The sequence below is a fragment of the Octopus sinensis genome, linkage group LG13 (assembly GCF_006345805.1).
Source record: "Octopus sinensis linkage group LG13, ASM634580v1, whole genome shotgun sequence".
In the NCBI taxonomy this organism is placed as follows: domain Eukaryota; kingdom Metazoa; phylum Mollusca; class Cephalopoda; order Octopoda; family Octopodidae; genus Octopus; species Octopus sinensis.
Genome location: NC_043009.1, coordinates 61,990,231 through 62,015,072, shown reverse-complemented (window position 1 = coordinate 62,015,072; position 24,842 = coordinate 61,990,231). Strand labels below are relative to the sequence as shown.

The 24,842-nt window shown below is 40.3% G+C and overlaps 1 protein-coding gene across 2 annotated transcripts in view; it reads right to left on the bottom strand.

Annotated features, from left to right (window-relative positions):
* Positions 1-24,842, bottom strand: part of LOC115218253 (E3 ubiquitin-protein ligase MIB1) — a 215,141-nt gene that overhangs the window by 2,221 nt on the left and 188,078 nt on the right. For both annotated transcript variants that reach the window (XM_029788000.2, XM_029788001.2), the window contains 5 exons: positions 15,010-15,191; positions 9,021-9,213; positions 7,818-7,896; positions 4,913-4,999; positions 2,419-2,522 (listed from right to left, as the gene is read on the bottom strand). In XM_029788000.2, the coding sequence (XP_029643860.1) occupies positions 2,419-2,522; positions 4,913-4,999; positions 7,818-7,896; positions 9,021-9,213; positions 15,010-15,191 (645 nt within the window). The remainder of the gene's footprint in view (positions 1-2,418; positions 2,523-4,912; positions 5,000-7,817; positions 7,897-9,020; positions 9,214-15,009; positions 15,192-24,842) is intronic.

The following is a 24,842-nucleotide window of genomic DNA, read 5'->3' as shown; positions in this document are numbered from 1 at the left end:
ACAAGACTTGAAATTTTTGGGGAGGGAGCCAGTCGATTAGATCGATCATGGTATGCAACTGGTACTTAATCTATCGACCCTGAGAGGATGAAAGGCAAAGTTGACCTTGGTGGAATTTGAACTCAGAACATAAAGACAGACGAAAGCTTGCCGTCTTACTACGTTATTATATTAACCAAGCAATGCAATTGATCATAGCAGAACTTACAATGTCCTGGGAAGAACACATGGGAGAAATCAATGGAAGGTAACTTGCAAAGTATCAGGACAGGCCGGTCAACACTTTGAGTAGTGGAACTGTGGGGGCATTGCATGATGCTCCCTCTAAGTCCTTAAAAGTGATTGTGTTTTGCAAGGGTTGTGATGAAGAAGAGTGTCGTTCGAGTTGCAGAGGTAGCTTTGGATTAAAAGGGCCGATTCATGAACTTTTGGAAAAACTATCACATCTTGAAGGGCATAAATAATATCAAAGCAATCTGAGACAAATTAACCAAGAACTGTGTAGACAGCATTTGAAAGAAGTTGTGGTTAAGAAAGGCAAACAACATTAGACGCATTCTTGGAAAAGAAACTAATGTACAAAAAACAACACCCTTGGCTCTCATCCCAAAAGTAGCAGCTTCTCTTCTAATTTGCACAGTTGCAGTTCAACTGAATTAATGGTGCAGAGACTGACGTACTTTTGATTAATTTCACTTGTTTAATCATTTTAAAACATTAGCTCTTCTTAACTGATTAAACTTTCCCAATTCCATCATACCTTCACATCACAAAATTTTAGATAGTTTTTGGGTGAGAGACTATCACCCCTTTCGAATACTGAAAAGTTTTTAGATAGTCTCTCACCCAAAGACTGTCTAAAATTCTTAAGTGTTTGATGGATGTAACAGCAAGTTTCTGAATTTACCAATTACTTGGTAATGCCTATTATTACCATTTGTGTTTATATCACTGTTACAAATAACCTATAAAGCTCATATCTCTATAACATGTTAGAATGACTGCCACCACTCTGCATATAGCACTGTTTCACTTAGAGCTGGATTTTTAAGAACATATTGAGAGCACTAGCTATATATACATATGTATGTATCATTATCATCACCTTTTAATGCCTGTTTTCCATGCTGGCATATGTGTAGCTATATATATATATATATACTTATATTAAGGGCATTACTATACATAAATGCCTCACACTAGGAGTCAAAACTACCATGTGTTTATGTTTATTCATTATGGTAGTTTTGACTTTAAGAGTCCCTCCTAGTGTGAGGCACTTATGTATAGTAATGCCCTTAATATAAGTAAATATATTTAAGAGGAATAATTGATGGGTTTTTCCCTTATGAGTTTTCTCACACTAACTACTTGATAAATTCCTATAAAGATTTTATCCTATTTTTCAATTATATATATATGTATGCATATTTGAGGGCACATGGCTTAGTGGTCAGGGTGTTGCACTCATTATTGTGAAATCATGGTTTTGATTCCTGCAACTGGGCAGTGCATTGTGTTCACGACCTTAGCACTCCATCATCTCACACTGATCTGCAATCACTTCAACATCTGTACAGGAAATGTTGATCTGTTGGATGGAGTGATCTAATGTCCAACACAAACACTGGATCACTATAAGCAAGTAACTGCAGAACCTTCATATGTCATAGACAACATGAAAGCCCATGATGTGCCAGTGACGCATAAAAGGCACCATCTGACATGGCAGATGCCAGCGCCGCCTGACTGGCGTCTGTGTCGGTCACATGTAAAAGCACCAACCGATCGTGACCGTTTGCCAGCCTGTTCTGGCCCCTATGCCAGTGGCACATAAAAAGCACCCACTACACTCACGAAGTGGTTGGCATTAGGAAGGGCATCCAGCAGCAGAAACACTGCCAGATCAGACTGGAGCCTGGTGCAGCCTCCTGGTTTTCCAGACCCCGGTCGAAATGTCCAACCCATGCTAGCATGGAAAGCGGACACTAAACGATGATGATGATTGATATATATATATATATATATATATATATATAATATATATATATATATATATGCATACACATGTTGGTGCATGGCTCAGTGGTTAGAGTGTTGGGCTCATAATCATAAGGTAGTGAGTTTGATTCCCAGACCAGGCTCACATTGCTCTAGTTTACTCAGCAGTAGAAATGTGTTGCGACGTCACTGGTGCCAATCCGTATCGGCCCCTTTGCCTTTCCCTTGGATAACATCAGTGACATGGAGAGGGGAGGCTGGTATGCATGGGCAACTGCTGGTCTTCCGTAAACAACCTTGCCCGGACTTGTGCATCAGAAGGGAACTTCCTAGGTGCAATCCCATGGTCATTCATGACTGAAGGGGTTTTTCTTTTTAACCCCTTTATATATATACACACGCATACACATGGCTTACCTGATCTTTAATGTCTTGTAGTTGTTGCTGAAGTTTCTGTATATCTCGGGACAAGTCTCTTGACCCATTGTTCATGACGCCAACTGGTTGTGGAATGGGTGGAGCTAGAACAACAACAAAATAAACAATGGATTCATGGAACTACAACCAACAACAACAACAACTATAAAATACATGCAGGGGAATTCTCATGTCAGACAACCCAAAATAACATACATTGATCAAGTCACTAGTGATGTAGAGTTACAAGTAAAAACCTCAAAAATGCCAAAGAAGAGAGGAATGCTTGGAGAGAACGTAACCTGCCTGGAACAATAGATATATAATAACTGACATTTTACAAGATAACAGTTGGTTTATTGTCCACGGCAGCACCCACAAAACTATGCCTATACTGTTGTATTAGTGTGTGTCCATTAGAATTCATAAAACAATGTGTGTGTGCATATAGATTTACTCAGAGTATGTCTTCAATACACTCAGAGCTAATCATATTAAACTCAATAATAAAATGTTTTCCTTATCCTAGTTAATGTCAGTGGTTTAGAGAACACAATAACCACTTCTTTACAGAACTGAATAGAGAGATTAAGGGAATACGTAATTCACAAAACATGTGCACTCAGACAAAATCACAGAGACACACAGACACACACACACACACATATGTATAATCGTAATCCACAATGTTTTGATGTCCAGTTTTCTACACTTACATGAGTCAGATGGAATTATAGTAAGGCAAATTTTTCTACAGCTGGATGTCCTTCCTGCTGCCAATTCTCACCCGTTTCCAAGCAAAGTAATATTTCCCCCATGGCCAGGCATGTTTTCACAGGATATTGTAAATGAATGACCTTTGTCTATAACAATCACATCACATCCAGTCAAGATGTCACAAATGTACACACACACACACACACACTCTCTCTCTCTCTCTATCACACACATGTACACATGCATGTGATGAGCTCTTTCAGTTTCCATCTCCCATATCCACTCAGAAGGCTTTGGTCAGCCCAGGTCTATAGTAGAAGACTTGCCTGAGATACCTTGCAGTGGGACTGAACCCAAAACGATGAGATTCAGAAAAAGCTTCTTAACCACACAGCCATACAGGCACTCATGCATGCACACATATCTATCTATTCATATATATATATAGGTGACCAAGTCAGCAGCGGGGGTGGGTGTGCTGAAAGTGTAACTGCTAGAGTAAGAATAGCCTGGGCAAAGTTTAGAGAGCTCTTACCCCTGCTAGTGACAAAAGGCCTCTCGTTCAGAGTAAAAGGCAGACTGTATGATGCATGTGTACGTACAGCCATGCTACATGGTAGTGAAACATGGGCTGTGACTGCTGAGGATATGCGTAAGCTCGCAAGAAATGAAGCCAGTATGCTCTGATGGATGTGTAATGTCAGTGTTCATAATCGACAGAGTGTAAGTACCTTGAGAGAAAAGTTGAACCTAAGAAGCATCAGATGTAGTGTGCAAGAGAGACGTCTGCGCTGGTATGGGCATGTGACGAAAATGGGTGAAGATAGTTGTGTGCAAAAGTGCCACACTCTAGCAGTTGAAGGAACTTGTGGAAGAGGTAGACCCAGGAAAACCTGGGACGAGGTGGTGAAGCACGACCTTCGAACTTTAGGTCTCACCAAAGAAATGACTAGAGACCGAGACCTATGGAAGTATGCTGTGTGTGAGAAGACCCGGCAAGACCAGTGAGAACAGTCAAAATCAAACCAAATCAACATCAGTGGAAATTGCAGCTGTGGTTAAGCGAACTATCCAATCGTTTGTCCGTTGCCAGCCTCGCCTGGCCCCCGTGCCGTTGGCACATAAAAGCACCATCCGCTCGTGTCCGTTGCCAGCCTCGCCTGGCCCCCATGCCGGTGGCACATAAAAACACCATCCGTTTGTGGCCGTTTGCCAGCTCTGTCTGGCACCTGTGCAGGTGGCACGTAAAAAGCACCCACTACACTCACGGAGTGGTTGGCGTTAGGAAGGGGATCCAGCTGTAGAAACACTGCTAAATCTGACTGAGCCTGATGAAGCCGTCCTGCTTCACAGACCCCAGTTAAACCGTCCAACCCATGGTAGCATGGAAAACGGACGCTAAATGATGATGATGATGATGTGTATATATATATTTGTATGTATGTATGTATGCATCAAATATTTATTGCCATTTTAACATGGGTGTTTTCTAAGAACCAACAATACTGCTATTTTAACCCTAGGAAGACATCTCCTCTAGTTGATTATTCAGTGTGCTTTCACACTCATTGCAAGAAGATCACATGATTTCGATTTCATTGGATCACTTCAGTGGTGGGCACTCGTTTACCAGACATGGCATTAATCCAACCTTGCTTGCAATATTAAATGCTTTCAAAATATCATTATTGGGTTTGACTTCATTATTACTATATATACACACACATATACATACATACATGCATGCATCCACATAGATATTATAATATATACTTACGGTTGCCACCACAACAAACAATGAAAGGAACTGTTTTCTCAATCTGTGTTCGGCATTGGACACATTTCTTCATTAAGGCAGCACAGCCTGATAACGAGACAGCAATTAGGCTTGATTAGTTTCTATTCATTGTTGTTAGCTTAAGGTTTTACAAATATCATATTCAAATCACTACATATATAATCTATACATATAAAGTTGAAGTTGTCTGTGTGTGTATGGCAGGTTTGGTAGCCTTCAACTAACACTATCTCCTCCGAGACCCTGCAGCAGAAGTTGACCAAAATTGACCAAAAATCGGACCATGTTAACACCAAAAATTATTTACATCAAAAAGGAGCTTTTTTTCTATGAAAATCCCTATTTTTTTACTGCTGTGTTGCCATTTTTCGGTGTATTTCAACCAGAAAAATGTTCACTTAAAGAGAATAACAAGCTATACAATGCAAAATTTTTACTTTCCAAAAAAAGATTGAAACTATGTCAAAACTTTGTTAACGTGACATCAAAGTCTGCTGTTTTAAGCACAACTATAAAACAAACCCGAGCAATGCCAGGCTATACTGGTAGTATATAATAAAGTTATTGTATGAACCAGCCAGGATCCCTGGTCTGGTGGTACATAAAAAGCACTATCCGACTCGTGGCCGATGCCAGCGCCGCCTCGACTGGCTTCCGTGCCGGTGGCACATAAAATACACCAATCCGACCGTGGCCGTTGCCAGCCTCGCCTGGCACCTGTGCAGGTGGCACGTAAAAAGCACCCACTACACTCACAGAGTGGTTGGCGTTAGGAAGGGCATCCAGCTGTAGAAACATTGCCAGATCAGACTGGAGCCTGGTGCAGCCCCTGGCTTCCCAGACCCCGGTCGAACCGTCCAACCCATGCTAGCATGGAGAACAGACGTTAAACGATGATGATGATGATGATGTTCAGGGGCACTACAACTCATCAGGAAAAGAATCCAAAACTGTATGAACAGTACATAGAATGTGCACAGGAAGTGAACAGTGAAAAACTCTTAAAAGTAAAAAGAAGAAACAGGGGTGGAGGCCAGGAAGTTTTGAAGGATGTAATGTCTCGACAGTTAACAACTGATGTAGGTAATTTATTCCATGCTTCAGTAATTCTGAGTGAAAAATGCTGTTGTTTGGCAACAGATATGTATATATGAGGAAGCTGGATAGAAATATGGCATTAGTGTAGCCCAAGCTTTACCTCAACACCATAGCAGTGTTAAACCCAGCTTTAGCTCAACACAGCACCAGTTAGTCCAATGTGTAAGAATGGTACTACACTAATGATGCACATTACCACTGCATATGCACCAATGCTGCACACATAACCCTTTCTACTTATAACCATCTTCTCTAGTTATATACCAACACTTACTATACATTTTTTTTTTATTAGCTGTTTCTGGAAGGGATGCGACCCATGGTCTTTAAGGCCCTTCAAGACCAGTGAGATTCATTGCATTAGTGTTCTGCTTAAATTATCACAAGGTAATCATTGTAAATAAGACGTATGCAGAGGGGGATTCCAAAAGGCCAACACTTTCGAAAGGAAGGACCAGCTGTAGTGATCAGTGCATGGCTTGGAGGAAGATGGGGTTAGGGGCATAATGCGGGTGAAGAGAGATAAGTGAGTTGAGAATGCTTGAGGGGAGGCTGGCAAGTTTCAAAGAATAGATGCCATTGCAGTAGATGCAGGAAAAACAAAGAAGAGAGAGAGAGCAAGCCCATCCATGGAACAAAGACTGGGGAATGTCTGTGAGTGACTTTATGCCAATCAGTCAAGAAGCCTTCTGCTTCCTTCCGGATGTTGTTTATGTGTATAACGGCAGCTGCATTGTCCTCTATGTGGGAGCAGTACAGCAGGGTGATTGCCACTTGAAACTTGTAAAAAGTTAGTTGCTGTTGTTGGAAGGGAGAGTTAAAGTATTTCCTGGCTCTAAAAGGAAGATCTGATGTTTAAGATGTGCATTCACTAGGGAAGGTCCTTAGAGACAGTGAAACCACACATTTGGAGTAATTTGCAAGGGCTCTAATTCCATGCTCCTTATATTTCAGCAGGTGAAATGATTTCTTTGATATATATGCAGTGCATGTGTTTTTATATACCATCACTAGTGTAGGAGTGGCTGTGTGGTAAGTAGCTTGCCTACAAACCACATGAATCCAGGTTCAGTCCCACTGCGTGGCACCTTGGGCAAGTGTCTTCTACTATCGCCTCGGGCCAACCAAAGCCTTGTGAGTGGATTTGGTAGATGGAAACTGAAAGAAGCCCATCGTATATATGTATGTGTGTGTGTGTGTATATATTTGTCCCCCCAACATCACTTGACAACCGATGCTGGTGTGTTTACGTCCCCGTAACTTAGCGGTTTGGGCCAAAGAAACCGATAGAATAAGTACTAGGCTTACAAAGAATAAGTCCTGGGGTTGATTTGCTCAACTAAAGGTGGTGCTCCAGTATGGCCACAGTCAAATGACTGAAACAAGTAAAAGAGTATCACAGCATAGAGTCTATGACTAGTCCCATAACACTACCGTATACCACATCACCATCAATATGACTTAGAAACAGTGGTGTGGACAGAGAGTAGGGAGAAAATCAATGTAAGAGAGATACAAGAATCTACTACAATAGAGACAGTGGGTCTCAGCCACTTTTTACCAATGGAACCCTTTGATTCCAATTTTACTTGGGCGGACCTTCACAGCCATTTGATGTTTGGAAAAATCCCATTATATTTGTAGAATTAAATATTACTAGGAATTGCACAAAAAAAGTTGGGGGTATGGTATAAGCAATTTATGAGCAATTTATTGCAAATAAACTTTAACAACAATGTGGACCGCAATTGAGAACCACTGGAGTAATAAGTTAAAGGTTACATACCATCACAAGCACACATATGACCACAAGGTTTGAAAAGGATGGAAGCTTTCTTGTCAGAGCAAACCACACATTCTTCAATCTGGAAAGAAAGAGAAATCTCATATAATAACAGTGAGCAATGGTTCAAATATTCATCATTAAATACTCTTTTCTACTTTAGGCACAAGGCCTGAAATTTTGGGGGAGGGGGCCAGTCAATTAGATCGACCTCAGTACGCCACTGGTACTTAATTTATCAACCCCGAAAGGATGAAAGGCAAAGTCGACCTCGGATTTATCGTTAAATACTAACAAAAGACTTAGGTTCACATAGATGTGGGGGAATTGAAGATAAAACTACAGAATGTATCGATTCAACCCTTAACAGACCTTTCAAAACACAAGGTCATCTTCCTCAGTTACCCAACAAAAACAAGTGTGATTGATTACATAAGGGGACCACTATAGGGGTAGCACTTAAATTTCTAGAGATATGTCTACAGTGTTCATATATGTAAGGGATATGGATCCTTTGTGTTTTACACGTGTGTGTGTATATATATATATATATATATATGTAGGTCCCGGGTTGAGTCGGGGTTAACCACAGTAAATAAGGTACTCAATACACAGCAGAGTAAAGTAATTTATTTTATAGAAGGAGCTTCTACAGGACTAAAACTGTTTCATTCAGATGAAATCTTCAGGAAGAGCTTCCTGAAGATTTCATCTGAATGAAACAGTTCTAGTCCTGTAGAAGCTCCTTCTATAAAATATATATATATAATAATAATAATGAAATTATTGTATACAGTGCTCAGGTGCACCACAAGAGAGAGAGAGAGAGGCAATTGGGCAGATAAACAAATTAAATATATTAAATATAATAGTTTGGATACAAAATATGTATATATGCAAAACAAGCGAAAGCAAAGGGTGGAGACTTTCAGACGATTCATTTTTAAGTATATATATTTGGATATTTATATTAATAGATCCAATTTACACAGAGTACAAATGACAGAGAAAATTAAAGCAAGTGAAGAAAGGTGTTATAAGTTCAACAATTGTTTCTAGGAGTTTAGAGATCCATAAATTATATTGGTAGATGTAGTTCATCACAATATGTGTTTGTGTGTGTGTGTGTGTACCTGTGTGGCTACAAATTTGAAACCACTTTGATTACATAAGAAATATTCTAAGGAAGAACGACCAATGTTTTACCTTTGTACGAGACTGGACTGGCTCTTTGCAGATGAGACATTTCTTAACCCGAGGAGAACATAGAGAACAAGTTGCAATGTGGACACACGGGCCAAACAGGGTATCACGCTTCATGTCAGAACAAACCATGCATTCTTCCAGGGTTTCTTGGTCATTACGAATTGTGGCAGCATTTGGAGGTGTGACAGCAGGACTGAAGGAGAACACAGAGTTATACATCAAAACATTCACAGAAATATAGCAAAAAAAAAAATAAAATAAAATAATAATAATAATAATAAAAAATAAAATCATAATACATCATCATCATGATTTCATGTCTGTTGCCCATGCTGGCATGGGTTAGATGGTTTGAGTGGAGCTGGTAAGCTGGAGAGCTGCACCAGGCGCCATCCATATGTTTTGGCTTGGTTTCTACAGCTGGATGCCCTTCCTAACACCAACCATTCCACACAGTGTACTGGATGTCTCTTACATGTCATTGGCGCTGGCCATGACCACGATTTCACTTGGTTTGACACATTATCTCAAGCATAGCAAATCGCCACAGGCCTCAGTCACTTGTCCTCACCTCCAAGACACTCAACAACTGAAGATCATCATTCACCAATCGTCTCAAGTCTTCCTCTTCAACAGGTTCCCTCCACATTTAGAGATTGGCACATCTTTATGCAGCTTTTATTCTCTGTACATTTCCATTATTTATTGTTCCTGCACATCTGCCACACACAAAGACTGCTTTCTCTGTTAGCCCTTATCTGATACTGCTGCACCTCTTATGTGTCCATAGCTTGCACCAAGTACATCTTATCGGGTTTCTACCTACACCTTTTCTACATATCAAGCAGGGCCATCTCTCTGAATGGATTTGCAATTTGTCTGTTTTCCTACTTATCAACACTCTGGTCATTGCTTAATTAATTTTAAGGCCCTTTGATTCTAGACCTTGCTTCCACACATGAAATTTCTCCTCTAGTTCTGGTAGTGATTCAGCTATAAGAGCATGGTTATCAGCACAGAGGAGCTCCCAAGTGCAGTCCATCTTAAATTCCTCTATTATGGCTTGGAGTACTATGATGAACAAGAGGGGGCTGATGACCAATCATTGGTGACCTCCTACCTGTACACTGAATTCATTACTAAACTCATGGCTGACTTTCACCTTACTGACAGCACCTCTGAATATGGCTTGTACAACTCTCACCAACCGCTCATCTATCCCTAGCTTCCACACTGACCACCAGATAAGGGAGTAGGGGACCCTGTCAAAGGCTGTATTAAATATAAAATGTCGATATGGTTTACTGATGTTGTTCCCAGTCAGTAACAACCCTGTAGGCTCTTTGCAGTAAACTTCATAAATTATGATAAATCAAAAACATCAATACACCCCCAGACATAATAGAATGTCTGAAAGCATCTTGCATGTCTGGTACTGATGTCATTGACACTATGGCAGACCAGCAGTCTGATATAGCATCAATGTGTTGTTTTCAGATTGGTTTACTTTCCAGTTTTGATTAGCTTCTCACTATAATTAAATACACATCCCAACACTATCAGTTGCTGAAGCATGGAACAAACTGCCGGCATCAGTTGTTAGTTGTCGGAGCACTGCATCCTTCAAAACTTCCATGCTTCCTGAGATTCGCCAACACTACACCTGATTTTCTCCCCTCCATATACATGCAAGCATATATCTGACTCACACTGTTCACTTCCCAGACATTTGTACATTACTGCATATGCTTTATATGCACTTTTGACAAGTTGTGGTGCACCTGAGCACTGTATACAATAATTTCATCATCATCATCATTATTATTATACTACATATACGCTACAATACGATAGTCTCAGCAATATATTACACTACGGTCACTACATTCCCAACACTGTAGTAGAGATGTACAACTGTACAGAGCACACTGAATATTTGTGAATGTTGGTGGTAAGTCTGTAAATAATGATAATATTTATAAGCTTAAATCTTACAAACAATCACCATGTACTGACTAAAGAAAATGGTACAATACATGTTACCGACAGTACACGGTGATGTTTTGCAAACAACTTGCAGAGGCAAGTGCCACTAGTTGAAAGCTCCACATACCAGATGCCAGCTAGTTTATGGGGTCATCAGGAGAAGATGCTTGCCATTTTGGAGCCTACCTCTCAACGGCATCATTGCACACTGGCTCCCCCTCACTGAAATGAGGCCCTGCCTATAAGATCAACTGGTCGTCAGATTTAGCTCAATATTCTTCAAGCCATTGCTCATCGTCTCTCTCTTTAACCAAATCCAGAGACTTGCCTTTTCCACTGTAGTTTGGATATCACTCATGGTGGTATTTGCCTTACAATGATCCCTTATAAGCTTCAAGCTTATAAATATTATTATTATTATTATTTACAAAATTGTCCCCACTCGTTACTGCATCTATAGTTAGTGACAAAGATGACCAATAGTTTATTTAGCATGTGAATGTGGCAACATGTAGTGTCCCTGGAAATAAGTCTCTCTTTCTTGGGTGCTTTCTCACTCATGGATTTTGGTCTAATGGACAGTTTCGTTTTTGCAGACTATTATAGTATAACTCTTAATCCAAGTAAAACGAGTTACAACTTCTTTTCTTCTTTGCTGGAATCTAGTGGAATATATTTTATTAGTTTAGTAACCAAGGCCTGAAATTACAGTTACAGTTGCAACAGTGAACAAACTTTAGTGAGTCTTAAATGGAAGCTGACTTAATCTATTGTTACCTGAGAGGTGCCACATATTAAATTCCCCATTTCTTGTGCAGAAATTTCAACAGCATCAGTATGACAACTTCCAAACTGACAGAGGAAATGAAAAGTAAGCCAGGCCTGAATTTCCAACTATTAACCACAGCAACTGAGAGATTGCCAACTTGTAGCTGGGTCCTTCATGTTCAGTGTTAGGAAAGAGGTGGAGGTGAATGCTAAGAACTTATCATTTGTGGTCAAGAGGAAGAAACATTCTCAGTATTTCTGAGATCAGATGTCATCAGAATGGCCAACTTTATCCAGGATGTCCTCAACAACAACTTAAGTAGGTCAAAGAGACAGAGTTAACTGTCAGATATGAGGTGGACGATGACATTAAGGAGAAGTCTAATGTGATGAAGAGAAAGCAGTTCAAATCTGGCAAGACCTAGGAGAACCATATGATGAAGTGACATCTCCTGCCCAATGTCATGTGGCCGCCTACTTCTCCTGATTTGAACACATTGGATTTGAATATCTGATGTGCTATCAGGACATGCTTGGTGTTCCCATGGTGCCAAGGACTAATTGGGATTTGCCACCACAGGCATGGTAAGTGGTATGCAGGTGCTTCCGCTGTTGCATCCAAGCCATAATTGGGGCTGAGGATAGTTTTGTCAAATGACCTGCTTCTTTGATGTTTCTAAGTGAATATAGGAGTAGTTTTTTTTTTATATTTTGCTCTTTTGTATCTTTTTCTTTGTTTTGTTTTGTCCCCAGTTAATTGGATACCTTTTATGTAGTCCCATCAGATAAACTCTCCATGGCTCAAAAAAGCCATAGTACAACAGAGATTTAATCAAGGAAGATTAATAAAAGGTCAGCTGACCTACATAAAAACTCTTACATTGGTTGCTATGTCAACATGCCCCAGGATCTATACAAAAGTGCTCACATGGGCTGCTATGTCAACACAGCACATAACTTGCAGAGAAGCCTTCACAGCAATTGCTGTGTCAGCATTCTATGCAACCTCAGTAGTTTTCAGATTGATTGCCGTGTTAGCATCTCGTGTGACCTACATAAAAGCTTCCACACTGTTTACTGCCGATTTGATACTTAGGTTGTTAATTAGTCCCAAGTAGGCCCTCATCAAGCAGACCTATAATAAAAGGCATTCCAGTCATGATCACCACATCTTTTCTCATGTCCTCTTACTTAAAACATAGCAGAGTAAGATTTGAAGAACATTTGGTTACTATTTCTAGCATGCTGAGTGACTCCACACAGGCCATCTCATTGGCGCATAATATGCAACTAGTTTACAGCTAGTTACCCTCTGCAGGAACAAGACTGGCTGCACTTCAGTTTCTTGTAGAATAAATAAATATAGGACTGTGTGATACTTACTCAACATGCTTTGATATCAAACTGACAGGAAGATGAATACCAGGCCTTCTCCCCATAGATGTAGAGAGAGAATGCTGATGGCTACTATATATACATGGGGGAGTATGTGGGACAATATCATGTGATCGACCAGACTCTCAGATGTTGTTATACATTGCTGGTCACAATGCACTTCACATTGTTTTAGCTTTCGAATGATGCCACCACCTGGCAGGTTATGTGAGCAGACCAACATTTCTCCTGATTGAAAAGCTACTCAGTCGAAGCATTACCCATTAACGGCTGAGTGAAATGGAACAACATGAAATGAAGTGCTTTGCTCGAGAAGACAATGTGCTGCTCAGTAGAAATCGAACCCACAATCGCTAGGTCACGAGTGCAACGCGCTAGCCACTAGGCCATGTGCTTTCACATGTAGGACAATACAAAAATTACCAAATGAAATACCAGTTCTCCTCAATGTTTGCAGGTTGTCTTATATATATCATCATCATCATCGTTTAACGTCCGCTTTCCATGCTAGCATGGGTTGGACGGTTCAACTGGGTCTGGGAAGCCCGAAGGCTGCACCAGGCCAGTCAGATGTGGCAGTGTTTCTACAGCTGGATGCCCTTCCTAACGCCAATATATATATATATATATATATATATATATATATATAAGCATCCACTACACTCTCAGAGTGGTTGGCGTTAGGAAGGGCATCCAGCTGTAGAAATTCTGCCAGATCAAGATTGAAGCCTGGCGCAGCCATCCCTCAGTCAAATCGTCCAACCCATGCTAGCATGGAAAGCGGACGTTAAACAACAACGATGATGATGAGAACAATAACAGGAATTACCAAAATGATTCTCAGTCTCCCTCCAAAGTAGTGGAGTGAACTACTTCGTAAAACATTATAAGAATTATTAATTACAATGTAATGACCATCTCAGTGAATCACAGCACATTATACTGTGGTTACTGTTGTTGTTATTGTGGTAGTGTTACAGGTGTAGATGAGGCACAAATCCCTGTCCATCTGATAATGGTGAACATTAAAAATCACGATACAAATAGTTTCTTCCTATTGACCTGTATGTGCTGGTGTTCCTTAGAACCTTCAATACAGTATTCTGTGGTTTGCCAGTGGATGACAGTTCAGTTGTTTCAGAATTTAAAGGAAGAGATGTCAAAACGGTCCCAAGATCATTCTACACTTACCACTTTACAGGGAACAACTTTCTGTAGACTTATTCTGTCACCCAATATATAAAAACCACCCATGTGGTTTTTAGGTGTGTTTACAAGAATCAACTCTGTTGCAAACATCTTGGCCAGACTCTGGCCTGAGGATAGCTCCCCAGCTTTTCTCTCTTACCAATAATGAAGGACCTGAAACAAGTCATGGGTGCTTCCCCTTCTCCTCTGTTTTAAAAATATAAAACACATACAATCAGCCTTTGACTTCTTCTATCCAAAAGGTTCTTAACCCAATATTTACACACTATTTTTTATAGCTTTATCTACTTTGAGATTCACTGTTCCAAAAAAAGACTTATTTTACATTCTCTCTAAGTTCATAAATTCTTGTAATGTCATAGGAACAAACAATTCTCACTGGTAAGAATAAAGTTTATAAAATGGATAGAGAAACTCAAAGGAGTGCTTTGGTCCAGTGGTAGAATGTCTGTCATGTTAATGGAAAAACTGGGTTCATATCCCATGAGCAACCTTCAACTTTTCTATCCAAAGGCTTTTTTAACCCAATATTTACATGCTATTATATATAGCTTTATCTGCTTCGAGATCCAACATTCCAAAAGAAAAAAAAAAGAGATATAAAATACAGAAACACATTGCAGAGACTTACCTGTTCCTTTCCTTGTGGCACTTGGTAAGAGCCTTGCATAAATTAGGGTCTGGACAGAGATCAAGAGGGGACTGCCCCTTTTTGTTCTTAATATTTAGATCTGCTCCACTGGCAGCTAGAAAGCAAGCAATAGAGGCACTAGATTTCTTGTCGCCTCCTGGGGTTCCTAAGCCCATCAGAAGCTGCAACGATAACAATAAAGAAATAGAAACAATATCACTTTAGTTTCCAATCAGACATATTACTTGTTTATATGTATGCAATGTGGGAAGTGGGGGTGTGTTGATGTTGGTTGGGGTGGGTGATGTGTCTTGCTATATAAATGTCTCAGATACATGTGTGTGTATGTGTGTGTCCCTCAGTCTTCCTGGCATAGATAGTTAGCATAATCCCTTGACAGGGTTAGCTGATTAAGGTAACCCCACCACTCTACAGATAGAAAGCACATGTGCCATGTGTGTTTGTGTGTGCTTCATATTCACCTTATAAACAGTAATTTGACCGTGCTAAGCTATATTTTCAAATCACATGAATGAAATTATATCTAATCCCCATATCTAACTCCACACAGAAACAGAAAGGACTTAAGAATCTACATAATCCCTATCAAGAACACCAAAATAATAACAAAAAAAAAACACCAAACAAAGCAGAATGATAAGCAGAAACAATAATGAAAGAACAAAATCCAATTTAGCCCAACCAGAAATTTCCCTCATCAGCCGCCGAACAGATAGCAACATGATTTCAACACTTAAGGCATAATCACAGCTTTCAGGGGCATCAAACTGCCTTAGCAAAAATTCAATGCTGTTTGGAAACATATAAACCGAATGTTTGTACCCAATCATTAAAGGCCCATGTTCCTTCCACTCATCAGCACACTCAACAAAAACTAAAACACATAAATAATCATAATTCAATTTAACCTTTAGCATGTTGTAGACGAATCGTGTTGCCGTACAAGTTTTCTCTTCTGTCAATGCAACATAATGTGCCTGGAGCTTACAAGGGAGAAAACTTGTACGGCGTCATGATGTGCCAAAGTGTGCTGAAGGTTGAATATGTAATATACTAATAAACAAAACGTAAGCAAGTTATGACCAACTCACAAGTCATTCACACCAACCCAGATGATGAAAAATACAATTTTCACAATAATTATCTATATCCATCATCATCATCATCATCAAATATTACCTTGCTTTGAAACAAGTCAAAGAGCATCTGGTGATTAAAAATTCTGCTTCAATAAAATTATTTACTTGATCCATGCAAGGATGGAAAAGTGAACATTATGATGATGATGATGATGATGATATACAGAATGAAAAGGAAAAGAAACAAGGAAGGATAGGTTTGATCAAAATTGTTAGTTTCACGCTCAGAGAAGTGGAAAAAGTTAATTAAGACATTATAAACATTGTCCTTCTTCAGGATATAAGTGTAATGTTCCATACTGGAATACGTTGGACAGTTTGACAGGATCTGATGGGTCTAGGGACTGCACTGCACTCCAGTATCAGCTTCAGTATAGTTTCTATGAATGCCCTTCCTCATGCCAACCACTTTACAGCCCATACTGGGGGCTTTTTCCATGCCAATCAGCACAAACAGCTCACAAGACTACAAAGTTTGAGGGGAGGGGTGCGGATTTAAGCAAGGAAATTAGTGCTAAGGTATGAGAGAAACGGGGTGGGGTAGAACAGGTCCTTGCTGAAAAGGAATGAATCAGTAATAGCTGCAAAGAGATAGAGAGTGGTGGTGATGAGGTGTCCAGGTGTACCTCAAGGTGAGCGGGAGTGGGGGACAAAGAAACTAGGAGTGTGGGTAGGTTGGGGTTTGTAAGAGTGTGGGAGGAGTTGGGGGTGCAAGAGAGGGAAAATGGGAGGTAAACGAAAATCTGTAAAGATTGGGAAGGGCTGACGGGTGGATGGAGGGAGTGATGAATATGTGGGTAGGCCAGTATGGTTAATGGTGGATAAGTTAGGGGAGACAGGGGGACGTAAAAGGAGAATAGAGAAGAGCAGCAGCAACAGGATAGTAATGATGATAGAGTTGACAGGGAGAGGATGAGAGAGAGAAAGAGAATGACATAGGGTTCAGGAAAGGGAAAGAGTGCAGTGCATGAAGGGAGGGGGAGATAATTTGGTAGTCCAGTGGGGGAGGATGATCCTTGTAATGTGTGGATGTGTAGAGGACAAATGGATAAAGAAGGGCAAATGAGTGAAATGGTTCTGGGTAGCAAGAGAAAGAGAAAGTGGTATCAAGGAGGAGTTGCAGTGGGAGAGATGGTAGAGGGGAAGGAGACAAGGAGGAGATTGGGTGAAGTACCCGTTTGAGCACATAGATGCATACAGCTTCCAGTTTTGTCATAAAGAGCAGGTCATCTTGAGAACCATGTATTGCCAGACGTCCTGAGCCTTTGTCCCCTCTGTAAGGGTCAGGGTTCTGAGGTCAGTCTTCACCACTTTGTTCCATGACTTCCTGGATCTCTCTCTTCTGCAAGCTTCATTCACAATCAGTGACTGACACTTCTTTATACAGCTGTCCTCATCCATACACATCACATCTCAATGCCAACACAGTCTTCTTTCTTGAACATATGTTGTTATTTGTTCCTTCTTGAGCCATCCCTGGCTCATAAGGGCCGGTTTCCCGGTTTCCTTGGCGTATAGGTTCCCCACCTGGACGGGACGCCGGTCCATCACAGGTGAGCTGCAAGATGCAAGAAGAAAGAGTGAGAGAAAGTTGTGGCGAAAGAGTCAGCAGAAGTTCGCCATTACCTTCTGCCAGAGCCGCATGGAGCTTAGGTGTTTTCGCTCGTAAACACACACATCGCCTGGTCTCGGATTCGAACCTGCGATCCTTAAACCGCGAGTCCACTGCTCTAAACACTAGGCCATGTACCTCCACCTTGAACACATGTGATTCCTCTTATATCCTGTTTTTTTGCACTCAGCACCTTCATACTAATTCTTTCATGCCCACCCACACTGCACATCCAACAGAGCATGCTCGCTTCATTTCTTTCCAGTCTTCTGAAGTCCTCTACGTTCGAGGCCCATGTCTCAGTGCCATGCAGCATTGCAGTTCCAACACAAGCATCGTACAATCTGCCTTCATTCGGCAGAGGCAAAAAACACCTTTGTTGCCAGCCATGGTAGCAGCTCCCAGAACTGTCTCCAACCCATGCTTAATCTGGCTACCAAACTTTTGAAACAACCGTGTTTTTGCTAATTGCTTTAAGTATTTATGTAGCCAAGAACGTAGATACCCACTCAGCCCTCCCATTCTTGATTCAGTGAAATGTCCACAGATGCGACAGCTGGAAAGGAAAAGGGCCTGCACCAACACTCAGCTGGTATTCATTTCAGCAGAATGGAATGGAGTAATGTGGAATGAAGTGCCTTGCTCAAAGACACAATGGGCCACTCAGTTTAGGAATTGAACCCATGAGCATGTGATCATAAGCCCAACACACTAACCACAAGGCCATGCACCTTTCATCTGTGATATACAGGCAAACAGGCATACAGACTGACTAACAAACATATCTTTTATTTACAAGATATCCATAGATATATCTTAGAGGACACTGAAACCATTACTGTATTTTCCAGCATACAAATCAATGTTGTATATAGTGTAAACATTCAAACATCATCATTATCTTCCCAAATTTTGCTGCATTTTACATGGAACTTTTGGTTCTCCAAAATCATCTTTGTGTATAAGTTGACCTACCTTTTTCGGATGTAAATTTTGGTCTGAAGAATTTGACTTGTATGCCAGAAAATACATAAAAAAAAACAAAAAAAAAACAAGATTTGTTGTTATCACCTTCAGTATCATCATCATCATCATCATCACCAATCTTTATCATATCATCTTAACAACCATTACCATCATCTCATCATCAACATTGCAATACCATCAGCATATAATCGTTTCCACCACCATCACCATCATCATCATCATATCACCACCATCATAACATCATGATCATCAGTCACACCATCATACAATCATCACCACCGCCACCACCACTACCAGCATCCCCACCACCACCATCATCACTATCAGCAGCAGCACCACCACCACTGCCATTACCATCATCATCACCATGACTACCATCATCACCACTATCAACACCACCACCACCATTGCCATTACCATCATCAGCCCATCATCACCACCACCACCATCACAGCAGAGTTGTTCAAGACTTCACAGATGTTGTGCACTGAACAACTTCATGTCCCCAGTCTCCAGACATATTTTTAAACTTTACTGATGCAACAGTGAGCACTAATTTCTCAAGGTTTAGCTACCACCCCCACCACTAACCCCCACTTCTAACAACTTGACATTTATCCAACTAACAGATCCACCTTAGTTACAACTCCACCACCATCCTTCTCCAAACATCCTCAACACCTCACTTCATAAGTAACTAACAAAAACAACTACACAAGTGAATGCATCTGCTATACCACCATCATGCACAATACTAGAAACAGCAGCCAAATTTTCCTCAAATGACATCGTATTCACTTTAAGAGACGAAAAGATACATTGGGTATTCGCTAACGTATTCCTGGATGGCCATGTCTTCAATTGCAGGTTTTCTGGATCAAGACTGGCCGAGAGATAAACAACAAACGTGTGGATGTCTCTACTGCCAGACTCATCAAGTTCTAACATCCTCTGCTGCATTCCATTCTTCTTGCCTGTCTACGTGTGTATTTTTAGCATCTTTTCATTAAATGCCCATGTCACAATGCCCTGTCAGTCCCCACCCCCACCCCCACTGTTCATCTCTCACACACACACACACGCATACACAAACACACAGAGACTGTCATCAATAAAAAACAGATGTTTGCCATAAACCACTTCCTCTCCCACTCTCCAACCAACCAATTCATCCATGAGTCATCATAGCATCATCACCATCATCATCATCAATAGCAGCAGCATCAGGGTCAGTTAGACATGAAACTATCTTGTTTTCTATCTTGTTTTCTAGTACATCGGTGCAACTAATAATAAACACCTGGGGTGTAGGTGTTGTATAAAAACATTGTTGCACCACATGCACATTGATTAATTGCATCGGCAACACCACCAACTGCACCGGCCACCCAGCCTAAGGAAAAATATCGTTTCCAATGTCACCTGGTCTCCCACACACTTCACTGAAGATAAGCATAATTGGAAAAGGTTTTTCCTTGTCTACTGTCCACGAGAATATAGAAATAATGAAAAACTGCCAATTCCAGTATCCTCATTACAACACAAAACCACATAAAGTCCCTTGTTATTATGCAAAACTCCATACATGTCTGTGCAACCATACAGAACTCCTTACTATCTACTACACCCCAAGCAATATATCCTGAATATCACACAGATTCGGCAGCAATATCCAAATGAGTCTGGAGCAAGACAAATGGGAAAAAATTATTCTAAGGGACTAGTAAATGAAAACCCCAAAAAACATTAGATTTAGAGAAGGAAATCAGAAAATTAGCACAGCTGTGTGAACTGGTAGGATGCACCAGTAATGTGAACACAGCCAACACCCAAGCCTGGAAATACATTGGATCAGCCAATATGGCTTTCAAGCAATGCTTATACAAATACAGGTCCTCATTCAGGGTCCCAGAAAGACGATTTGCCATATCCCTGGCCAGCTATGCATGACACCTCAAAGATCAAGGGGCACCATACGATATCAAGTGGAAGATCTTAGAATGGCTGGGTGCCTACATCAACAGGAGTGGATGCTACAAGTTGCATATAGCTGAGCAAACTAGGATATTTAAAGACTCCCTAAAACCTGGGTTGCTGGATACTCACCAAGAAATCTTCACACCATGCCTCCATTTCAAGCGCTACCTGCTGCAAACATGGGGTTCCCCGTCCACTGACTAAGCTCAGAAGAGTCCTTACAATCCATTAGAAAGGATACATCCCTTATTCCCTTCTCCAAACAGCTGGTCTAGTGGAGATAACCTGTCCTCACCATCACCAGACCTTTTATTCTCTGATGCTCTTTGACCAATGACCATAACAACTTTCCACCTCCAAGAGGTGAAGAATTTTGTCTTCTGACGAGAGTCTGGTGAGTCGTCCACAAAACTACAGTTTCCATGGATGTGAAACCATTGGTTACTCTATGACCAGACATTAACTTTATCACTTTAATCATCATTTAATGTCCACTTTCCATGCTGGCATGGGTTGGATGGTTTGACTGAGGACTGGTGAGCCAGAGACTGCACCAGAGTCAATCTGATCTGGCAAGGTTTCTACAGCGATGCTCTTCCTAACACCAACCACTCCGAGAGTGTAGTGGGTGCTTTTTACATGACACTGGCACAAGGGCCAGTCAGGACCATGCTCAAAAGGTGTTTTTTACATGCTACCTACATGGGAGCCAGTTCAGCAGCACTGGCAATGATCACGCTCAAATGGTGCTTTTCATGTGCCACCGGCACGGGAGCCAATCAGTGGCCCTGGCAACGATCATGCTCAGTTGTGCTTTTAATGTTCCACTGGCACGAGTGCCAATCAGGCTGTATTATCATAATATATATATATATGGCCTGGTATGTAGATGTATTTATGAACTTAGTGTAACATCCAAATGAAGGGAGTGCCTTGATTGATAATATGAAATATGTCATATTTCATATGTCATATTCCTTGGCACATCTCTGAAACGGCCCATAGATGTGATGTTTGTATTTTTCTTTCGTAGGTTTTAATTTGTCTTTAATACTTGCTCCTTTCAAGTTAAATTTTTTAATTTCATCATACAATGTACGATTTTAAATGTAATTACAAATGATATTTTCTTAAATTCAATCGTTTTTATTTAAATTCAATCGTATTTTATGCATTGCATTGATATTGTCTATTTATATATATTTGTGTATTTGGGAATTTTATGTCCATTTTATAGGGAATATATAAATTTATATAAGTTCTGGATGCGTGTTTCTATTATGTTCTTTTAGACTCCACCCGTGTTGCCTCCATAATGATATTATTTCATACATATATATATATATTTTTTTATTGTTTCAGCTCAGAGCTGTGGCCATGCTGATGCACCGCATATAGGCAAAAGGTATATGAGAACAGAGCAGGGTGAATAACGTAATCACAGAATACTGAAAGCATATATTCTGCTAGGCTGGACATATTGCAAGGTTCATAGACAACAGGTGGACCCATGCAGCAGCAGAGTGGTATCCAAGAGGTTGGAAAGGGCCACTCAGAAAGCCTCCATGGTTATGGGAAGATGATTCAGTTAAACGATTTGGGCCAAAATGGAAAAGAATGGCACAATCAAGAAAGAATTGGAAGTGCATTGTGACCAGTGACATATAACCTCTGACAGCCTGGTCAATACAGTGATACGTGTGTGTGCACTAGTTGAGCTATACATAAAAGAATAACAGACAGTGATTTGTCGAACTGTTGCTTATTGTGTGTCAAATATTTACAGCAAGGTTTGTCCAAGCTGTTCCATGTGAAGCAGACCCCTAGTAAAGAGGGTAAGTCATTGATAAGGTCACAAACAGTGATGAAAGAACTTTGACAAACATAGCTGATTGATAGCTTGACTGAACCATTATTCAAACAATCGATTAGTTAACTGGTTAAGTGTTAACAAATAGACTAATTAAAGAAGAGAAACAGAACCAGTGCATGTGTTTATAATTAGCATAATGACCCTCCCAAGATTAAAAAAGTATAGATTAACTCTTCCCATTTCTCTACTGACTAGATTTACAGAAAGCCATGTTATAATGAAGTCACTAGCACATTACATCCAATAATCCTACCAGTTTTCAGTACATAAGACTAAGAATCAGTGTCTGTTACAGATACAGATTATACTGTTGCTTGTACTAACCAAAGAGACCTTTAATTACATTTCTACAACAGACATCATGTTACATATTTCACAAAGATTATCACAACGTGATTGAACCAATTTCGTTGGAAGAACTTATGTATTCTTAGAACATCTAACATGACTAATATTTGTGGACACTCTAAGGCAGTGAGCTGGCAGAATTATTAACAAGCCGGGCAAAATGCTTAGCGGTATTCCATCCAGTGGAGATGCTATGGCCCAGTGGTTAGGGCAGCGGACTCGCGGTCGTAGGATCGCGGTTTCGATTCTCAGACCAGGCGTTGTGAATGTTTATTGAGCAAAAACGCCTAAAGCTCCATGAGGCTCCAGCAGGAGGTGGTGGCGAACCCTACTGTATTAAAGAGGAAAGGCAGCGAGCTGACAGAAACATTAGCATGCTGGGCGAAATGGTTTGCGGTATTTTGTCTGCCGCTACATTCTGAGTTCGAATTCCACCAAGGTCGACTTTGCCTTTCATCCTTTCGAGGTTGATTAAATAAGTACCAGTTACGCACTGGGGCCAATATAATCGACTTAATCCATTTGTCTGTCCTTGTTTGTCCCCTCTGTGTTTAGCCCCTTGTGGCTAGTAAAGAAATAGGTATTCCATCCATTTTTACATTCTGAGTTCAAATTCTGCCAAGATTGACTTTACTTTTCATTCTTTCAGGGTCAATAAAAACAAGTACCAGTTGAGCACTCGGGTCAATGTAATCGATTTACCCCACTCCCTGAAACTTGCAGGCCTTGTGCCAAAATATGAAACTGATATTCATCAACACTGTTTTATTGTAACCTAAACTCCATGGACAGTTACATAAAAAGATGTAAACTTTGGACACATCTCACTATGCTTCACACCACTTTTTTTTTTTTTTGTGAGGCCAACATTTTATAGTCTGATCAACATCATACAATAAACGCTATTTTGTTGAGCTCATACTCTGCTGATAAATATAATCAAGTAAGTGTGATATTGGTTTTATAATTAACCACTATATTTGCTAAACTTAACCCTCTCAGACCTGGGCCCTTGTGTCTAACTTTACCCTCCACCTGGACTCCTAAGCAAAAAATAAAATAGTCGCATATACAGCTCAAGAGTAATGATTGCAGGCAAACTAATGGACAGAATCTGATAGTACTATAAGACAATATGAAAACTAAGTTCAGAGTGATGAAATAGCAACAGCAAATGATGTACAATTAAACAAATTGACTGCATATAGTAAATATACCTAAATTATTCAGAATTATAATATGAATTATTAATCACCTGGTCTGTTTTGGGGATTTAATGAATTTAGTAAAACTTTAATACAACAAACAATAATTACAAATAAACAAATAAAATTTTAGAAAATATTTTAAGTACAATTAAGTAAAAGAAGTGTTCCCTTCCCAAAAGGAACAGCCAGCAATATGAGGTTCCAACCAACAACCAATCTATCACTCTCACTTCCAACGTTTCAAGGTTTGTAGAAGCCGTAGTGAACAACTGTTTTCATCAGCTGCAGTCTCTCTCTCTCTCTCTCGCTCTCTCCCTATTCTCAATGACTACCAATAAAGTCTCTAGTTAAACCAGATCTACCAGAGCTTACTGTGCTATGTTACATACCAATGGTCTCACTCTCGAGAATGAAAAGCCTATTTGACTAAACTGACCACCTTTGGGCTCTCATAACCACACATTTCCTAAACCAGAAGCTTTTTATTAAACAACACAAGTACATTATGTGCCAACAAGCTTACTTCTCTCTGGCCCACAGTCTTTCAACTCTGGTGTACCCCAAAGTTCAGTAATGTCTCTTGCACTCTTGTTTCTGTACATTAAGCCAATTGCTGTCACTTCTAACCAACATATTCCTATGCAGATGAATCCATTCAATACTTCTCC